Source organism: Xenopus tropicalis, chromosome 7 (assembly GCF_000004195.4).
Source record: "Xenopus tropicalis strain Nigerian chromosome 7, UCB_Xtro_10.0, whole genome shotgun sequence".
Lineage (NCBI taxonomy): Eukaryota > Metazoa > Chordata > Amphibia > Anura > Pipidae > Xenopus > Xenopus tropicalis.
In genome coordinates this window covers 120,579,170-120,600,861 of record NC_030683.2, presented here as the reverse complement: position 1 = coordinate 120,600,861, position 21,692 = coordinate 120,579,170, and the positions used below count along the sequence as shown (strand labels likewise).

The following is a 21,692-nucleotide window of genomic DNA, read 5'->3' as shown; positions in this document are numbered from 1 at the left end:
TGGGGTCTATGAGAGAAAGGCTTTCCGTAATTTGGAGCTTTCTGGATATCGGGTTTCCGGATAAGGAATATCATACCTGTACTAACTTTACTGTTGTCCAACTGACTGGCCCAACATAGCACATTATCTCATATGGACATTAACACACTTTCGGCAAATTAGCACTAATCTGATTGCCTAAATAAGCGGCTTTGAAATGGATGAGAGAGGGAGCTGTTTGTTTCACTTCGAGATCTACTTCCCAATCCCAATGGGAGCATTGTCAGCTGGAACTGCCATTGGGTCATAGGTACTGATGAGCGAAGAAAAACAGGACAGATTTGCTCATCACTACATATGCCCCAAGGCCAGATTGGCAGCACCATCCACAGCAATGGGCCCCTAAAACTAGGTGGGCCCTAGGATAGGGCTTAGGGTGCCTAGTGGGTAATCCGGCCCTGGCTGTGCTAATTGCTTCAAGTATCATTATTATTACCAGTGACTGATTTATTGTATGGAAACAATGAAAGGGGCAGAAACAAATATATTACATTAATGTTAAGATCATTCATTTCATTAAGCATATTTTTCATGTTACAGGAAAACCAGTTTGTAGCACTTGGGTTTGTAGAATAAATGTATAATGAACTTGGTGGGGGGGGGGCGCTCCATTCTGGGGTTGAAGACCTGCACTGTGATGGAAAATGCAAAGCAAGGTGCAAACATGCAAAGAAACATCAGTATTTGTCATTTTCAAATGAGAATGCACTAGGTTTACCCTTACTTGTCCTGCTCCATGTGTGACAAGGGGATCCCTGTACGAAGTCATAGTAACATTTGAACAAGTCGACCTCCATTTAATTTTACTATTAAGAGCATAAAAAGAGGGGGCCACTAGGGTATGACAGATCTTTAGCTCATTTACACTGCTAATTCTGTAGGGTGAGTGCCCAGGGCTACTGTCCCATAAAGAGAACATACTTTATGAAGCATTAAAATCCTTCCTTTGTGCCAAAAGAAAATCTGCAGAATATATTTTTGTACAGTATTAAAAAGCCAAAACCAGATTAGGCTAAGTCATTGTTTCACTTTCTAAAAAATTAGTGTTTAGAGTTTCGGGAGGGTCATTGCTCTCTCTGAATGTGCTTTCCAGGAGAAATGGAATTGACTTTCTTAAACTTTTCTTAAAGTCCCGGCCAATGAAGACATAGATTATTGGATTGAGACAGCTGTTAAAGTAAGCCAAGCAATATGCAAGGTAATATAAGATTTCATCCCAAGGATACCTTATGTAAATATCCGCAGTGTAGATCATAGGAACACTATGGTAAAGAAACCAGCAAAGAAAGAAGCAAATGACAATTGTAAATGCAATTTTCAAGGTTCGACCAGACCCAGGGATTCTGCTGTTTTTTCTCACCCGGAATGCAATGAGCCCATAGCAAACCATCATGATGGGAAAAGGGATCAAGAACATTGAAACAAATTCGGTCATACTCATGGATTTGTACCTCACATTCCAAGTATCATAATCAAACATGGTTGAGTTATTCCCAACTGCAGATATGAAAGCACAACGAGTAAGCTGATTTACATTCTCTGTATCAGAAAAAACAATGTAAGGGGAACTGAGACCCACAGACAAGAACCAGATTATGACTGAAATGGTTAAGGCTAATTTTGAACTTCTATGGATTTTTGCCCATAATGGATACAGAACACAGATACAACGATCAATGCTGATTATCATTAAAAATAATACACTTGCAGAGAGGTTTAGCTGTTGGTTGATAGCCCACGTCTTGCACATTATCTGCCCAAAGGGCCAGTTATCCCACAATGCCCATTCTGTTATACTGAGAGGAAGAAAGAGACAAAAAGAAAAATCCGCAATGGCGAGGTTGAGAAACCAAATAAGAGTAGCTGTCTTTTCCATTTTGAATCCAATAATCCAGATGACCAGCCCATTGCCCGCAGTTCCTAGAATGAATATTATGCTGTAAAGTGTAATGTTAATTATTCTGAACACGGGGTAAATTCTGCTATAAATTTCCTCTTCAGCCAAAGTGTCAAAAGTGGACAAGCCGGGGACGTAGACAGTGTCATTCTCCATTTCCATTACAGAGCTGCTGTATAAAACAAATGTGAGAAAGAAAAACAACTTTAGAATTTTGCAATATAGGGAAAATCTAATACACCGATGCTTGTGAGAGCACCGCAAGGCTTTCACTACTAATTTCATATATGTGGAAGGGGCTTTTAGTTACTAAATGATGATCAAATTATTGCTCAGACACATACAGTGCCACAGAGACAACTCATAAATAGAAACACAAATTTGTATTTTTACTAGATTATTTTCAAATCAGGAAAAAAAAGACATAAACAAATATATATATTTTTTTAATCACCATATTTTCCGTTACTGTCGCCCATTAACCTGCTAATTGGTAGGGTTTTTTATTTTGCTCTAGATATTGTGCTGTGGTTTGAATTAAATATTACAAAGGGAAGAACACAAAGAGAAGTCAATAACAATAACACCTTATGGTTTGGTTTCAGTGCTCACATAGCAGAAAGCATTTTCAGTTTTTGCCTGTTGAGTTGATTAATGATTAAAAACAAGCAAAAAGTATAAATTGAAGACAGATGTATAGTTGTAAAATACTTTTATGTAAAAGATTTTTTTTTATTTTGCATTGCCCATATTTTTTCCAGTTTCAGCTATTTTTATTATTATATTCCCCCATTAATCTCCTGTCAGTTTTCTTGCACATTTTACTCTGAATACAAGTAATAACATGACATTCTGTACAATATAAACATGATGAAAACTGAGCCGTACAGATTCCTTTACTTTCATTTCTTATTGCCCTTTGAACCCAACCCAAGCTCTTACCGAATAAATGTGCCGTGGGCGTCAATTTTTACAGAACAGCTCTCTGGTTCTCAGCAGGTTCTGACTCTTGAATACGCCTTACAGACTAAATGTTGGACTTATTTATATTTTTCAGCTTTGGTTCCTTTGTACAAGATTTCTTTTGTGATAAGTCCAGACATGGAGATGACAGTCACATTGCTGTGCCTGAGCTATGGATAGATCAGTATCTAGTAACAGTCTTTAACCCTTTCACTGCCAGCCGTTTTGGTCAAAGCGGAACTTGTATTGCCAGACAGTTTTTTAACATTTTGCACTGTTTCACTTTAAGAGCCTTTCTTTTCGGGGACTTTTACCCAGGAAAACAGGACAACCTAAGCTTTCAAAATATGGTAGAATTTTGGTGTAATTCCACTTCTGTAACAAGATATAGGCTTCTAAATATCTAAAAATAAAAAAACAAATTTTCTATAATATAAACACACGTAAAAATTACTTTATGCATGAATATACAACTGATTTGGAAAATCCCATGTCTCCTGAATGTGCCAATACCAAATACCCAGCAGGACACTACTAAATTCCCAAAGCACTGCTCCAGAAAGCTGCATACTTTAGATTTCAAGGCCAAAAATTCCACTAAAAGAAGGTTTATCCCAGAGTACATCTTTGGAAAGAACAGATTCTGGGGAATCCAGAATAGGCACAGCTGTCTGTCTGCTCCAAACTATCAAGTTGCAATGCTTTCCTAAAGTTATTGGTTTTTATCAAAATTTGTGAATTTTTTAAAAATCGCTTCAAAGCTTCCAGTCTATAGTATCTTATCTCCTACAGGTCATAAAGTAACCAAATAAAACACCCTAAATATGAATGCCAGGGGTCCACTGAATAGTTTGATGCCCAATATGTATAGGTTTAACTAAGTATGTGGCATGTAGGGGCCCCAATGTGAACATAACCCCATATGATCTATCATTTCTGTTATTTCAGCTCCTGCAAAAACAACACATTTACATCATTATATGTGGGATAAAGCTACAAAAAGTACACTCGCACCAGAAAGCCATATATTTTTTGAAAGTACACTTTCCCCTGAATCTAAAATGGGTACCCGTGTCTCTCTACTCCAAAGTACCAAGCCGCACAGCTTTTCTAAATTTGGCAATTTTTATGACATTTCCAAAAATCCCCTCAAAGCTTCCACTTTGCAGCATCATATCTCCCACGTATCATTAGGTACCAAGATAAAACACCCTAAATTTGAACGCCAGGGGTCCACTGAACAGTTTGATGCCTAATATGTTTAGGTTTACTTAAGTATGTGGCATGTAGGGGCCCCAATGGGAACAAATCCCCATATGATCTATCATTTCAGCTCTTGCTCCTTTATGTGGGATAATGCTACAAAAAAGTACACTCACCCAGAAAGCCATAGTTACATAGGGTTGAAAAAAGACCAGTGTCCATCAAGTTCAACCCATCCAAGTAAACCCAGCACACCTAACCCACACCTACCAATCTATACACTCACATACATAAACTATAAATACAACCACTAGTACTAACTGTAGATATTAGTATCACAATAGCCTTTGATATTCTGATTGATCAAGAACTCATCCAGGCCCCTCTTAAAGGCATTAACAGAATCTGCCATTACCACATCACTAGGAAGGGCATTCCACAACCTCACTGCCCTCACCGTGAAAAACCACCTACGCTGCTTCAAATGGAAGCTCCTTTCCTCTAATCTAAAGGGGTGACCTCTGGTGCGTTGATTGTTTTTATGGGAAAAAAGAACATCCCCCAACTGCCTATAATCCCCTCTAATGTACTTGTACAGAGTAATCATGTCCCCTCTCAAGCGCTTCTTTTCCAGAGAAAACAACCCCAACCTTGACAGTCTAACCTCATATATTTTTGGAAAGTACACATTCCCCCGAATCTATAATGGGTACAAATTTCTTTTTGCTCCAAAGTACCAAGCCGTAAAGCTTTCCTAAGTTTGCAGATTTGTATGACATTTCAGAAAATCGCATAAAAATGTTGCACTTTGCCGCATTTATCTCTCACAATTTCTTAACTAAAGATCAGATAAAGGCAAATCATCCCAAATAGGAACACCAGAGGCCTACTGAACAGTTTGATGCCCAATATGCATAGATATACCCGTCTGCGGTAAGTACTGACCCCAAAATGAAAATAGCGCATATGGATTTCTCGCCTGCCAACTCAGCTTTTCCACACAGAGCCCCCTGTCAGCGTTTTATGTGCCGTAACCCCCCCAACTATACAGAGACCCCCAGAAAACCATATATTTTTGTAAAGTACACATTAGGATGAATTCAAAATAGGTTAAGTTATTTTTGTACACCAAAGTTACACCTGGCAAAGCTATGCTAAAAACAGATCAGGAACACTTATACAGGGATAAAAATGCAATAAAACCACAAAAATTGTGCAAATCAGTGAAACAACAAAATAAGTCACATGACAGTGTAATTAGTGGTCAGAATATCTGATCCAATAGTCACGCTGTCAAAATAAACAGTTTTTATGGAAAAGAAACTAAAAACAAAGTGGTAAAATAAAAAAAATAAAAAAATGTTTGTGTATACATGTGTGTACATATGTAAAAGTTGTGTGATACTGTGTGTAAGTGTGTATATGAGTCTATATAAGTGTATATAAGTGTGTAAAATGAAAAAAAAAACCAAAAAAATAAAAACTGCTAAATTGTGTGCTGTAAGTGTGTGTAAATGTATGTAAGTATGTATAAATGTATGTAAGTGTGTGTGTAAGTCCAAAAAAAGAAACACCTTACCTGTCCTGAAGCACCGATCGCTTGGCTGTGTCCTCCACGCTGCAGGAACTGCAAGTTGGTGGCGGCGCTGGGGGAAGCAGCAAGCAGCAGGTGCGATGCGATCGCAGGACCGACATGATGCTTTACAGGACCGACATGACAGCCCCCCTGGCTCGTTGCCCAGGGGGCTGTCATCACTAGAAACTCACATGCCACCGCTGCAGAGAGCAGCCTTTATCTCATACGTCGTTGGCAGTTAAAGCCTTTTTCTGCCATGACGTATCTCATACGTCGTTGGCAGAAAAAAGGTTAAAGAGAGTCCTTCTTTTTACAAATATAACAAACTATTTGCCATTTATATATATATATATAAGTCTCAGAATTCGGCACTTGGTTGCCCTCAAACTGTGGACCTTGGTCAGTTACGTAAATTGCATGATTGTGAGGCTATATTTTTTATTAATGTTTGTTTTCGTTCTTTTCTGAATAATGGCCAATTCCGACAATTACTACCAGGTTGCTAAAGTCAACAAGGCTAGCAATCAGATACCATTTTTAATAGCAAACCTGGAAGCCCAATAAATGAATCGCAAATTATTGCAAAGTTAATTTTCACCTCCATACCAATGTCTTCCCTTGTTTTCTGAAATCCTACTAGTTCTTAAGGTAACTCGTTAACTCATAGTGGCTAATGCGTGCTTTTAAATGTGTTTGGGTAGAGGTGGGCTCAGTACAGAAGGAGGAATACATGTTTTTTTTCAAAACCCATCAGTTAATGGAGTTTCTCCAGCAAAATCCTGCATTGTAATCTATTTTTCCCATGGGGCTAGCCATATTCTTCATTTCCCAGGGTGCCACAGCCATGTGACCTGTGCTCTGATAGACTTCAGTCACACTTTACTGCTGCACTGCAAGTTGGAGCGATATCCCCCCCCAGCAGCCGATCAGCAGAACAATTGGAAGGGAGCAAGATAGCAGCTCCCAGTAGGTATCAGAATAGCACTCAATAGTAAGAAATCCAAGTCCGGCTTGGGACTCCTCCAGTTACATGGGAGTAGGAGAAACAATAGGTTAGCTGAAAGCAGTTCTAATGTGTAGCGCTGGCTGAAAGCTCAGACTCAGGCACAATGCACTGAGATGGCGCCTACACACCAATATTACAGCTACAAATACATTTGTTGGTTTAAAAATACATTTTTAAATGGTAGAGTGAATTATTTGCTATGTAAACAGTGTCATTTAGAAATTACACTGTTCACCAGTCATAGATTTGTGGCGAATTTCTGCATTTCACAATTGACTAATTTTTTTCGTGAAAGTCACTGTCATGTCAAAAATGTTGCTATGGCGTCCAAAAAAAGTTGCATGTGTCAAAAAAGTCATGCAGTAGTTTTTCAAATGGGACAGATTTGCTCATCACTACTCCAAAACAATGTTGTGCATTTATTTTTCTAGGGTGGGGGGCATAAAACAATAGATGATATGTTTGAGAGACAAATTGAATCAAAATAGTGATGTTAAAAATAGAAGTCTGTGGAGACCATAAGAAGGCAAAGGGCCATAGAGATGCTATAGTGGGCTGCATCATAGCATTCAGAAACACATTGGGCTGGATAAGGTTCCAAGGTTTTTGAATGTTTGGAGAAATTAGATTATATTTTTCTTTAAATTAAGTACTAACTTAATGTTACTGTTGTCCAACTGACTGACCCAACATAGCACATTATCTCATATGGACATTAACACACTTTTGGCAAATTAGCACTAATCTGATTGCCCAAATGAGCGGCTTTGAAATGGATGAGAGAAGGAGCTGTTTGTTTCACTTTGAGATCTACTTCCCAATCCCAATGGGAGCATTGTCAGCTGGAACTGCCATTGTTTACCTCTTTGGGCTCTAACTAAATGCAAGGTTTAGTCTCTATCTAGTCCTGGTTCCCTATGGGAATTTCCAGCAGAAAATACAAAATATTGGTCAAAATGCTAGTATGTTAGTGAATAGTGAATAAATCCTGTGTAGGCAGATTTCCTTCCCACCCTTCAGTGGTCCATGAAGGATGTTGTCAATTCATGCTACCCTTAATTCCAGTACCAAAGCACTAAAGCGGGTCTTATCACCTATGTACTGTGTGTTTGTTAGAGCCCAGCTGAAGGCACCACCCCCTGACTTGGCTGCTGTTCTCAAGCTTGCCCTGGTCCGGCCTTGAGGGCTATGCCACCTATTGTGGCATAAGAACAGTGCTTTGGTGGAATTGGTAACACTCATACTCATACGTCATTGTGTTGTATGCTACCATGCCACAAAGTCTATAAAAACCCAGTGCTGTCTTTGTTCTGTTGTTCTGACTATCCTTTGGTCAGACCCATGTATGTGTCTAATAAACCTTACCTTCTTAACTCAAATGACCTTTGGTATCAGACTTTTCCATAACACCACTCAAAACAAACCAAAAGCAGCCTTCCCCACTTTCACTTTATCAGGTATAATTCAGAGGAGTACCACGGTACATAAGGGAGCAGTAGAAAAACTGGGCCAAAATGTATCTCCTTTCTAACCCTAAAGGGCAGAATTGTGAAATGTAAAATTCCTGATCAAATTAAACCAAGAAAAAGACTTTAGTGCATCAAATTCATATTCTACTCATTTTCAATGGGGTCTAAAATCTCTCAAAGAATTAAAAAAAACTTGAATAAAAAAACCCACTTTATTTTTGCCTAGAACTGCTCCCATGTGACTACATTTACTCACATGCTTCCAGATGCTGAAGCTTTACATTTGAGTTTTTCACTTAAAAAATATCGAACATTTGAGTTTTCAAAACCATAATTTGAATTTGGGAGTTTTCGTGCTAAAAAATTTGAATCATAGCACAAATTTTTGATAAATCATTCCCTTAGGGGCAGAAACTTATTGACTCGAGTATAAGCCTAGGCATCCATCCTATCTGCATACTACCTTGTGTCCGAGTAGTAAGGGCAAAGCAGTAAGGGCAGCGGCAGATTACCAACCATGTTATCATTTTAATTTGGGTGATTAGAAAGGAAAGGTTTGCATGTAGCACAGTGATATCCCGGCTCCTGCAATGTCATCCAGCTGTCTGTACCACAAGCACACCCTGATCAAAGGTACCTGTTGTGTTATCCCGCTCGCACCCCCCCCCCCGTGCAGCCTGTATGAAAGCGAGTCTGTGTTATCTCACTCGCACCCCCGCCCCATGCAAAGGCAGCCCGTAATACCTTGCTACAGCCATCGGGCGTGTGATGCGCGTGAGTGCGCGCCGAATGCTCCAGAAAAATGGATTTTCATAACAGGACAAGGTGAAATAGTATTTTTCTCATTATTGTATTACTTCTCCTTATCTTCTGTAATCTAGTTACAATCAAGAGTACATTCCTCATATAGGGTCACCACGGTTTGTACACTGTTGCTCTATATACAATGTAGGGGTTTCTGCTTGCAAGTGACTTTTTATTTTCAGAAGGTAACCAGAATCCTTTCTGGCCAACATAATTAGAACTGCAATATAAAGATCACTGCGTTATATAATAATAATGTATATGAGCAAGAAGTAATTAACTTACTAATGGTCAAAGTAGGCAAATTGAAAGCGTTAGAGGTGGAACAATTACCCTTTGGGCAACTTAATATCCTGCAATTAAGATACTAAGGAAGTTATCCTAGATTATATTGGCGGAAAAGTAAAGTGTGCTAGTTTGTTAGGCAACCTCAGTAATAAAAAATGCCCCCACCCTTGCAGCCCGTACGAAAGCGTACCTTGCTACAGCCATCAGGCGCGTACCGGCACTCGGCGAGCGTGCACATGTGTCATGTCGCGCTCTGCATGCTGAATGCTCTAGCTGCGCTCGATGGCTGTAGCAAGGTATCACGGGCTGCCTTTGCCGGGGGAGGGTCGCTTTCGTAAAGGCTGCACGGGGGGGGGGGGGCATTTTTTATTACTGAGGTTGCCTAACAATTTAGCACACTTTACTTTTCCGACACTTTTCCGGACACACATGTACACGCGTCGGGCAGGGGGCAGGGGTGGTCGTCCATGCACGCTCGTCCGGCCACGGGGGGGGGGGCGTGCGGTTACGCACTAGGGCAGCGTTACATCAGCATCTACCGTATATACGCGAATATAAGCCGAATTAAAAATGACATTCAAAACATTCAAGTTTGGTAAACATTTGAGTTTATAGTACAGGTATGGGACCCATTATCCAGAATGCTCGGAACCTGGGGTTTTCCAGATAAGGGGTCTTTCTGTGATTTGGATGTCCATTAAGTCTACTAAAAGATTATTCAAACATTAAATAAACCCAATAGGGCTGTTCTGCCCCCAATAAGGGGTAATTATATCTTAGTTGGGATCAAGTACAGGTACTGTTTTATTATTACAGAGAAAAGGGAATCACTTAACCATTAAATAAACCCAATAGGACTGTTCTGCCCCAATAAGGGGTAATTATATCTTAGTTGGGATCAAGTACAGGTACTGTTTTATTATTACAGAGAAAAGGGAATCATTTAACCATTAAATAAAGCCAATAGGGCTGTTCTGCCCCCAATAAGGGGTAATTATATCTTAGTTGGGATCAAGTACAGGTACTGTTTTATTATTACAGAGAAAAGGGAATCATTTAACCATTAAATAAACCCAATAGGGCTGTTCTGCCCCCAATAAGGGGTAATTATATCTTAGTTGGGATCAAGTACAGGTACTGTTTTATTATTACAGAGAAAAGGGAATCATTTAACCATTAAATAAACCAAATAGGGCTGTTCTGCCCCTAATAAGGGGTAATTAAATCTTAGTTGGGATCAAGTACAGTGTTCTGTTTTATTATTACAGAGAAAAAGGAAATCATTTTTAAAAATTAGAATTATTTGCTTATAATGGAGTCTATGGGAAATGGCCATTCCGTAATTCGGAACTTTCTGGATAAGGGGTTTCCGGATAAGGGATCCCATACGTGTATTATATTATGTTCCAGGCCAATATTCTCTATTTTAATTATTAGTCTTTTGTGTGGTTCTGTCTAAAATGTGGACTCAATGTCCAAGTCTATCACTGATCTAATAATTACTGTGAGTGTGAATCACCCCCAAATAATCTTGATACAGAAACCACTTTTTTGTGCTTTTTTTTTTTAATTAACTTTAGCACACAAATGAGGGTCTGGTTGCTTTGGTCACTGACCTTGGGAAGTGGTTAAATTAGAAAGCGCCAACAATAAAAAGATAAAGTAATTCTTCATATATAAGGTAATAAACGCTTATGTTTATGGGAATTTGAATTTGTTTCTGTAACAAAACCAGTATAGTAGAAGCAAGGCTCTGCCTATAGGCAATTGCTTCCAATGAATCTATTAATTACAACTGAAGCTATGAAATTCACAAAGCGATAGACATTCCGTGCCGGATAGAACCCCTGCCTTGTTATTAATTGCTTCCTTTACTCTACCAGATTTCCCTTTACCCCAAGCCAAGCTCTTACCTAATGAATTCGCTTTGGGCTGTATGAGTGCAGAATAGGTATCCGGATCTTAGTGGTTCTGATTCTTAAAGATCACTCAGCAATGAGATGAATGTTTTTTTCCCCTTATTTATCTTTTATTGGCTCTGGGTCCTTTTTACAAGATTTCCTTGTGTGAGAGCGCAAGAACTAAAGCCAAACATGGAGATGACACTGACTAAGCTCAGATCAATATCTAATTGCAGTCATTAAAAGGAAAAGTCAACCCAAAATATAATTTTTTGCCTAATAAAAGAAAACATAATTCTAAGCAACTTTGCAATATACATTCATTACAAATTGTTAATGTTTTTTAATTATTTGTATATATAACTGCTATTAGAAGCAGCATTTGTCTGTCCTTTTCTATTCTCTGCCCTAGGGGCTCTGACATAACAGACCTGTCTCACTGGAGGAGACCGACCCCTGAAGAATGTAACACAGGGCAGCAGCCTGACAGACCTGACTCGCTGGAGGAGACTGACCCCTGAAACAATGTAACACAAGGCAGCAGACTAACAGACCTGTCTTACTGGAGGAGACTGACCCCTGAACAATGTAACACAAGGCAGCAGACTGACAGACCTGACTCGCTGGAGGAGACTGACCCCTGAAACAATGTAACACAAGGCAGCAGACTGACAGACCTGTCTTACTGGAGGAGACTGACCCCTGAACAATGTAACACAAGGCAGCAGACTGGCAGACCTGACTCGCTGGAGGAGACTGACCCCTGAAACTGTATAACACAAGGCAGCAGACTAACAGACCTGTCTTACTGGAGGAGACTGACCCCTGAACAATGTAACACAAGGCAGCAAACTGACAGACCTGACTCGCTAGAGGAGACTGACCCCTGAAACAATGTAACACAAGGCAGCAGACTGACAGACCTGACTCGCTGGAGGAGACTGACCCCTGAAACAATGTAACACAAGGCAGCAGACTGACAGACCTGACTCGCTGGAGGAGACTGACCCCTGAAACAATGTAACACAAGGCAGCAGACTGACAGACCTGTCTTACTGGAGGAGACTGACCCCTGAACAATGTAACACAAGGCAGCAGACTGGCAGACCTGACTCGCTGGAGGAGACTGACCCCTGAAACTATGTAACACAAGGCAGCAGACTAACAGACCTGTCTTACTGGAGGAGACTGACCCCTGAACAATGTAACACAAGGCAACTGACTGACAGACCTGACTCGCTAGAGGAGACTGACCCCTAAAACAATGTAACACAAGGCAGCAGACTGACAGACCTGACTTGCTGGAGGAGACCGACCTTTGCAACATGGTTTAAAAAGTCATAACCAGGAGTTCAGCAAATGCTGCTTTCAATAGCAATTACATTTGTGGGGGCTCTTTACCACATTTTGTTTCAGAAGCCCCTTTAAAGGAGCAGTAACACAAAAATGTTTTAATACTTAATTCCCCCCAAAACAGCTATAATGATAGGTAAGACTTACTTCCCCTTGGATTTTTTTTAAATCTTCAGCTTGAACTTGACTTGCTAAGTGCCCTTACTTATCATTATAGCTGTTCTGGGGGGAATTAAGTATTAGCTCCAACTGAAATCCGGCCCTGATCTTAACAATACCAACTACCACTACAGCGGCAACCATTTTACAGTGAATTTGTACTTGTTTTTGACCTTCAGCTTGTTTCCATAAAGTGCCTGTGTGTATCTATTTATCTAGCAAATCTCCTGTGCCTATGTGACCAGAGGAGGAACTGTGGGTGTTTGGCCACCTCCCTGGACTAGTCCAGTCTAAACTGGGCATTAAAGGGGACCTGTCTACCAGACATTTTTCCCGATTGACTGGTTGCCCCTATTGCCTTTGTCCCTTATTTATCTAGTTCCTTTGTACAAGTTTTAGTGTGATACACAAGAACTTAACCCAATGTTGAGTCCAGATCAGTATCTAATAACAGTCATTAAATAGGGTCTTGTAGCAAAAAACTCTTTTAGAAATACATTGTAAACGTATAGGATCCCTTATCCGGAAACCCGATATCCAGAAAGCTCCGAATTACGGAAAGCCTGTCTCCCATAGACTCCATTTTAATCAAATAATACAGAATTTAAAACTGATTTCCTTTTTCTCTGTAGTAATAAAACAGCACCTTGTAATTGTTCCCAAATAAGATATAAATAATCCTTATTTAATGCAAAACAATCCTATTGGGTTTATTTCATGTTTTATTGATCTTTTAGTAGACTTAAGGTATGGAGATCCAAATTACGGAAAGACCCCTTATCCGGAAAACCCTTGGTCCCGAGCATTCTGGATAATGGGTCCTATACCTGTACCTGCATCACATATAAAGCATCAGGTCGTCTCTCATTTTTTACCCATTATGTAATTCATACTGCTGCCTAGTTCCTAAGGTCAGTGGGGACCTGCAGTTATTATCCCATTCTTGTTCAACTGTGTTGTCACTTCTGTCTGTAGTGGTGGGGACTGTATCCCCATCATCATTGGTTGTAAAAAAAAAAACAGAAGAAAAACGCATTGAAATGACAGCATTGCTTCCGCAGTACCAGACACACACATAGGGCCAGATTTATAACCACTGCCCCCCTGTGTTCCCCCCCACCCATGATTGTTGTACATAACAGAAATGATAAGCAACAACCCTGATTGTTTTGTACCTTTTTATTACATTTATCTTTATTTACTTTCTGGACAATGTATCCTTGATCAATTAATAACCATTATAATAATAATAAAAAAGCAATAGAAACCAACCCTCAATCCAGCTTTTGGGGTGTCCCATTTAAGATCCTTTCAATCCTTTTTTAATAACAAAAAAGGGAAAATTTGTTTCCATAATTTCTGGTGGCATCTTTATTTTAATGTCAGATTGCTGCATTAGTTTCTGTTAGTTTACAGGTTCAGGTTGTATTTTCAGTGCCCATTGAATTCAGCAGAGCTGTACCATACAATACATCAAATACATTTCAATAAGTTTTAAATGCAAAAGGGATAGTTGTGTAGAATTCCAGACATAAAGCAAGGTAGGGCTTCTGCTATTTGTCAGAAAAGAAAAAGACCTCTCTGAGAGCATAAACAGTGCCAAGAACATTTCCAGCAGTAATATTTTGTACAAAAACCTCATTACAGGTATAAGATCCCTTATCCGGAAACCCATTATCCAGAAAGTTCCGAATTACAGTAAGGCCATCTCCCATAGACTCATTTTAAGCGAATAATTCTAATTTGTAAAAACGATTTCCTTTTTCTCCGTAATAATAAAACAGTACCTGTACTTGATCCCAACTAAGATATAATTACCCCTTATTGGGGGCAGAACAGCCCTATTGGGTTTATTTAATGGTTAAATGATTCCCTTTTCTCTGTAATAATAAAACAGTACCTGTACTTGATCCCAACTAAGATATAATTACCCCTTATTGGGGGCAGAACAGCCCTATTGGGTTTATTTAATGGTTAAATGATTCCCTTTTCTCTGTAATAATAAAACAGTACCTGTACTTGATCCCAACTAAGATATAATTACCCCTTATTGGGGGCAGAACAGCCCTATTGGGTTTAATAATATCCCTATATGTTACAATGGTTGGTACTTTATTCACTATATATTATGAGGAACCCCTCTGTGACTTATAATATCCCTATATGTTACAATAGGCGGCACTTTATTCACTATATATTAAAAGGAACTCCTCAGGGACTTATAATATCCCTATATTTTACAATAGGGGGTACTTTATTCACTGTATATTATAAGGAACCCCTCTGGGACTTATAATATCCCTATATGTTACAATAGGGGGTACTTTATTCACTATATATTATGAGGAACCCCTCTGTGACTTATAATATCCCTATATGTTACAATAGGGGGCACTTTATTCACTATATATTAAAAGGAACCCATCAGGGACTTATAATATCCCTATATTTTACAATAGGGGGTACTTTATTCACTGTATATTATAAGGAACCCCTCTGGGGCTTATAATATCCCTATATGTTACAATAGGGGGCACTTTATTCACTATATATTATAAGGAACCCCTCGGGGACTTATAATATCCCTATATTTTACAATAGAGGGTACTTTATTCACTAAATATTATGAGGAACCCCTCGGGGACTTATAATATCCCTATATGTTACAATAGGCGGCACTTTATTCACTATATATTAAAAGGAACCCATCAGGGACTTATAATATCCCTATATTTTACAATAGGGGGTACTTTATTCACTATATATTAAAAGGAACCCATCAGGGACTTATAATATCCCTATATTTTACAATAGGGGGTACTTTATTCACTGTATATTATAAGGAACCCCTCTGGGACTTATAATATACCTATATGTTACAATAGGGGGCACTTTATTCACTATATATTATAAGGAACCCCTCTCTGACTTATAATATCCCTATATTTTACAATAGAGGGTACTTTATTCACTGTATATTATGAGGAACCCCTCGCGGACTTATAATATCCCTATATTTTACAATAGGGGTACTTTATTCACTATATATTATAAGGAACTCCTCGGGGGCTTATAATATCCCTATATGTTACAATAGGGGGTACTTTATTCACTATATATTATAAGGAACTCCTCGGGGGCTTATAATATCCCTATATGTTACAATAGGGGGTACTTTATTCACTATATATTATAAGGAACCCCTCGGGGAGTTATAATATCCCAAAATGTTACAATAGAGGGTACTTTATTCACTATATATTATAAGGAACCCCTCGGGGACTTATAATATCCCTATATTTTACAATAGGGGTACTTTATTCACTATATATTATAAGGAACTCCTCTGTGACTTATAATATCCCTATATTTTACAACAGGGGGTACTTTATTCACTATATATTATAAGGAACTCCTCTGTGACTTATAATATCCCTATATTTTACAATAGGGGGTACTTTGTTCACTATATATTTTACAATAGTGTGTAGTTCATTTCGTCTCTCTTTAATGTCTTAATCAATGAAAATATACAGTTTTAAGGCTTTATCTGCTGGGAATTCCAGTACAGTAAAACAAGTATATACAATAGCAAGTTATTCATTGCTTCTTCCCTAAATCCCTTAATCAATGTTACTATAAATCTAATACAGTAAAAGAAGTATATACAAAGAAGAATCAATTTGAGTAGTTGGCCATGGGGAGTATTAGTATTTATTCACAACAATACTAACAATTGTACCCAAGGAATATGCGCAGTAATTACAGTAAATAAATTTTTGGTCCAACCCTGAAAAGCCCAAACTAGATTAGACACACGAAGCCAACTTTTCAGTTTCTGAAACTTTTTTGTTGAGCATTTCGGGGGGGTCATTGCTCTCTCTGAATGTGCTTTCCAGGAGAAATAGAATTGACTTTCTTAAACTCTTCTTAAAGTCCCGGCCAATGAAGACATAGATGATTGGATTAAGACAACTGTTAAAGAAAGCTAAGGACTCTGCAAGGGTATAAAAGATTGCACTACAAGGATACCCTATGTCAATATCTGCATAATCGATCATGTGGATTATATGGAAAGGAATCCAGCAAAAAAAGAAACAAATAACAATAGTAAATATAATTTTTAAGGTTCGACCAGACCCAGGGATTCTGCTGCTTTTCACCCGGAATGCAATGAGCCCATAGCAAACCAACATGATTGAAAAGGGGATTAAGAACATTGATACGAATTTTGTCATAATCATAGCTTTGTAATTCCGAATCCTAGTCTCTCTATCAAATTCAGGGGAACAAGAAGGCCAGTTTTCATATTCTCTATAGTCATGGATAATAAAGTATGGGAAGTTAAGAGCCACGGATATGATCCAGATAATTACAGAGGTGACTGAGGCTAATCTTGCAGTTCTATGGATTTTTGCCCATATTGGATACAGAACACAGATACAACGGTCAATGCTGATTATCAATAAAAATAATACACTTGTAGAGAGGTTGAGATATAGGTTAAAAGCCCAAGTCTTGCACATAATCCAACCTAAGAGCCAATTATATGGCAGTGCACCTTGTAGCATTGAGAAAGAAAGAAACAAACAAAAAGAAAAATCCGAAATCCCCAAGTTCAGAAACCAAATAAGAGTAGCTGTCTTTTCCATTTTAAATCCGATAATCCAGATGACCAGCCCATTGCCCACAATTCCTAGAATGCATATTATGCTATGAATCGTTATGGCAATTATTTGAAACAAGTCAAAACTTCTGTCATGAAATTCCTTGTCAGTCAATGTGGCAGCAGTGGAAACGTTGGGGAAGTAAAGGGAAGGAGTGAAAATCTCCATTTCCATTACAGAGCTGCTGTATAAAACAAATGCGGGAGAGAAATAAAACACAATTTATTATATGATACTGAATGGCTAAAGGTAAACAGACAAATTAGCTAGACAAATAATAGCAGAATATTATATATATATATATCTCAAGATGTGTATGCAGATACAGTGCAACTCTGTCTCTACTCTGGCCATATATTATATATAATAGCAGAAAAGTAACTTGTTCATTACATACACTGTGCCCTGGTGCAGTCTGTTATTCACTGGCGCTGCCCCCTGTGTCTTCACCCTTAGAGCTCCGAAAGCTTGCAATGTATTTTCATTGTTCGCCAATATCATTTCTACAATACTTTTGTATTTGTGTTTTGTTTATTATTATTTTCTACATCATACTAAAACAAGTCAAAGATGAACAACCCCTTTAACTTTAGCACTGACCTCGGGTAGTGGTTGAACAGATTGGAAGATGACAAGAGCCTGAACAGAAATACATGTAATAATAACTGTAACTATGGAGCTACCAAATCAAACCCTGGTAACTAGAGAGACGTGTAAAATCCTGGATGAAGAGACACAATAGAAAACAATAATAATCCAAAAAGCACCAGAAAAAAATAAAAAAATGAATTCTTCATAAGGGTATAAAGCTTATAATTATGTGAGTCTGTTTCTTGAGCAAAACCAGAATGAAAGAAGCAGGTTCTGTTTATAGGCACTTGCTACAACTGAACAGTAAATACAACAGTAATACCATGGAATTCAGCACATGATAGACATTCAGTACGGAGTAGAAATCAGCCCATACTATTTTAGATCCCCTTTCAACCCAAGCCAAACTCTTACCTAATGAAGCTTCTGTGTATATTTGCAGAATAGGTCCCAGGATCTCACTGGGGTCTCATTCTTGAAGATCCCTCACCGAAGAAATGAATGTTGGTTTTGCCCTTATTTATCTTTTATCGACTCTGGGCCCTTTGTACAAGATTTCCCTTTGTGATAGGAAAAGAACGGAAGCCAAACATGGAGATGACAATCACTTTGCTGTGCAAGAGCTAAGCTCAGATCAACATCTAATAACAGCCATGTAGGAGGGCTCTGTATCTAAAACCTTCTTCTAACAAATATAAAAACTATCTGCATCACATATGGATAATTATACTGAATAATGCTTAAGGGCAGTTCTGTTGAACTGGATGTGGACCTTCAAGAGATTATTATGCTCCCCAGCCTGTCTCAAGTTTTCGTCACCCTTTGTATGATGTCTTAATGTCACACTCACATATACGTAAAAAAAAACAAAACCATGCAATATCCTGGACAGAACTGCCTTAGGGCGAAGTTTTTAGCACTGCTTTGAATGTGCACTGCTAAGTAATGTCCCCCACACAGAAAAAAGTTATATATTTCAAAAAGGCTGCGCTCAAAATGCGTTGAGCTTGTTTAATGCAGGAGTAATTTATGTCCATGATCTAAATAGAAATCAAACAAACCATCAAAAAAATCAATCAAGTGAAGAGTACCAGCACAATATAGGAAAGATGGGGCTTATTTCAGAAGATGGTTTTGCTGAAAGTGCTAGAATATAGTCAATGATGGTGGCACAGAGGGCATTTATATGACATTACTTCTGGTTTAGATGCTGGACAGATGATTATTCTTCTTGTTCACAGAAAGCAGTGAAATGTGTAGACTTTTACTGTCCTTCCAAACAAAGCAGATGTTGAATATACTGTACTGTATTCTTAACTGCTCTAAAAGGACCTTTGTGTATTTTTAAGCACACACGTTGTCCTTCTCAATGTTAATAATTTCATCTGTTGTATAACTGGTGCTTAGTGATGTCACTTCTGTCACGTGACTCATTCAAATGCTTGGACTTGAAGACATAATGTATCCCATTGCAAAATATGTGGATACTAGAATTCTTCTTCAAATGTTCTAATTGTATCATTATCTTTAACAATATCAAGTAATTCATTACGTCTTCCCTAAATCCCTTAATCAATGTTACTATAAATCTAATACAGTAAAACAAGTATATACAAAGAAGAGTCCATTTGAATATTTGGCCATGAGGTTTACTTTGCCATTGGCATGGGGAGCCAGTACTTACATATAATGCCCCCTATGCACTCGTTAAAATGATAATTCACTAGATTCACCCTTTCCTGTCTTGCCCCTCGGTTACTTTGTCCTGTTACATGAATGGAGGGATAGTCAAAGTGATCTCAGTATAATCTCATATACACATTTGAACAAATGGCCCCCAGTTTACCGTAGCCAGTAATGGCAGAGGGAGAGTGGATTACCAGGTGATAACAGATCTTGGGATCATTTACACTACTGCTCAGCCTACCTTTCTGCCTTCCCTCCTTTTATTTCTGGTTCAATGATATCTCACAGAGGAATCACAACATTCTTGAAAAAAAAATACTTTTCTCAGTAGAGGACACTTTCGATTCGTATTAGTATTTATTAACAACAATACTAACAATTGTACCACAAGAATATAATCAGTAATTACAGTAAATACATTTTTGGTACAACCCTCAAAAGCCCAAACCAGATTAGACACACTAAGCCAACTTTTCCGTTTCTGAAACTTTGTTGTTGAGCATTTCGGGGGGGTCATTGCTCTCTCTGAATGTGCTTTCCAGGAGAAATGGAATTGACTTTCTTAAACTCTTCTTAAAGTCCCGGCCAATGAAGACATAGATGATTGGATTAAGACAACTGTTAAAGAAAGCTAAGGACTCTGCAAGGGTATATAAGATTGCACTACAAGGATACCCAATGTCAATATCTGCATAATCGATCATGTAGATTATATGGAAAGGAATCCAGCAAAAAAAGAAACAAATGACAATTGTAAATATAATTTTTAAGGTTCGACCAGACCCAGGGATTCTGCTGCGTTTCACCCGGAATGCAATGAGCCCATAGCAAACCAACATGATTGAAAAGGGGATTAAGAACATTGATACTAATTTTGTCATAATCATAGCTTTGTAACTCGGAATCCAAGTCTCTGCATCAAATGCAGGGGAACAAGAAGACCAGTTGCCATATTCTCTATAGTTATTATAAAGAATGTACGGGAAGTTAAGAGCCACAGATATGATCCAGATAATTACAGAGGTGACTGAGGCTAATATTGCAGTTCTGTGGATTTTTGTCCATAATGGATACAGAACACAGATACAACGGTCAATGCTGATTATCATTAAAAATAATACACTTGTAGAGAGGTTTAGATGTAGGATAAAAGCCCAAGTCTTGCACATGATCCAATCAAAGAGCCAATTATGTGGCAGTGCACCTTGTATCATATAGATAGAAAAAAAGAGGCAAAAAGAAAAATCCGAAATCCCCAAGTTCAGAAACCAAATAAGAGTAGCTGTCTTTTCCATTTTAAATCCAATAATCCAGATGACCAGCCCATTGCCCGCAATTCCTAGAATGCATATTATGCTATGAATCGTTATGGTAATTATTTGAAACGAGACAAAACTTCTGTCATCAAATTCCTCGTCAGTCAATGTGGCAGCAGTGGAAACGTTGGGGAAGTAAAGGGAAGGAGTGAAAATCTTCATTTCCATTACAGAGCTGCTATATAAAACAAATGCGGGAGAGAAATAAAACACAATTTATTGCATGATACTGAACGGCTAAAGCTCATAAGTTCTGCTTATAGGCACTTGCTACAGCTGAACAGTAAATACAACAGTAATACCATGGAATTCAGCACATGATATACATTTAGTACAGAGTAGAAATCAGCCAATACTATTTTATATCCCCTTTCAACCCAAGCCAAACTCTTACCTAATGAAGCTTCTGTGTATATTTGCAGAATAGGTCTCAGGATCTCACAGGGGTCTCATTCTTGAAGATCCCTCACTGAAGAAATGAATGTTGGTTTTGCCCTTATTTATCTTTTATCGACTCTGGGCCCTTTGTACAAGATTTCCCTTTGTGATAGGAAAAGAACTGAAGCCAAACATGGAGATGACAATCACTTTGCTGTGCAAGAGCTAAGCTCAGATCAACATCTAATAACAGCCATGTAGGAGGGCTCTGTATCTAAAACCTTCTTCTAACAAATATAAAAACTATCTGCATCACATATGGATAATTATACTGGGCAATTCTCAAGGGCAGTTCTGTCCAACTGGATGTGGACCTTCAAGAGATTATTATGCTCC

At 38.4% G+C, this 21,692-nt stretch overlaps 3 protein-coding genes across 3 annotated transcripts; all 3 read right to left on the bottom strand.

Moving 5' to 3' along the window:
• Positions 1-604: 604 nt before the first annotated feature.
• On the bottom strand, positions 605-2,111 carry LOC108648117 (N-formyl peptide receptor 2). Its single transcript, XM_031906129.1, has one exon. The coding sequence runs from the start codon at positions 2,096-2,098 to the stop codon at positions 1,052-1,054; it is 1,047 nt and encodes a 348-aa protein (XP_031761989.1). The 5' UTR covers positions 2,099-2,111; the 3' UTR covers positions 605-1,051.
• Positions 2,112-16,310: 14,199 nt separating this feature from the next.
• LOC100489149 (chemokine-like receptor 1) lies at positions 16,311-18,401 on the bottom strand. Its single transcript, XM_031906142.1, has 2 exons — positions 18,331-18,401; positions 16,311-17,509 (listed from the first exon to the last, which is right to left on the bottom strand). Exon 2 carries the CDS (start codon positions 17,497-17,499, stop codon positions 16,468-16,470), a length of 1,032 nt encoding a protein of 343 aa, XP_031762002.1. The 5' UTR covers positions 17,500-17,509; positions 18,331-18,401; the 3' UTR covers positions 16,311-16,467.
• Positions 18,402-20,041: 1,640 nt separating this feature from the next.
• On the bottom strand, positions 20,042-21,080 carry LOC116412385 (chemokine-like receptor 1). The gene has a single exon (XM_031906556.1). The coding sequence runs from the start codon at positions 21,078-21,080 to the stop codon at positions 20,064-20,066; it is 1,017 nt and encodes a 338-aa protein (XP_031762416.1). The 3' UTR covers positions 20,042-20,063.
• Positions 21,081-21,692: the final 612 nt, after the last annotated feature.

Excerpts from the sequence above, each read along its gene's own strand:
- LOC108648117 (XM_031906129.1), bottom strand. The coding sequence starts at position 2,098 with ATGGAAATGGAGAATGACACTGTCTACGTCCCCGGCTTGTCCACTTTT.
- LOC100489149 (XM_031906142.1), bottom strand. The coding sequence starts at position 17,499 with ATGGAAATGGAGATTTTCACTCCTTCCCTTTACTTCCCCAACGTTTCC.
- LOC116412385 (XM_031906556.1), bottom strand. The coding sequence starts at position 21,080 with ATGAAGATTTTCACTCCTTCCCTTTACTTCCCCAACGTTTCCACTGCT.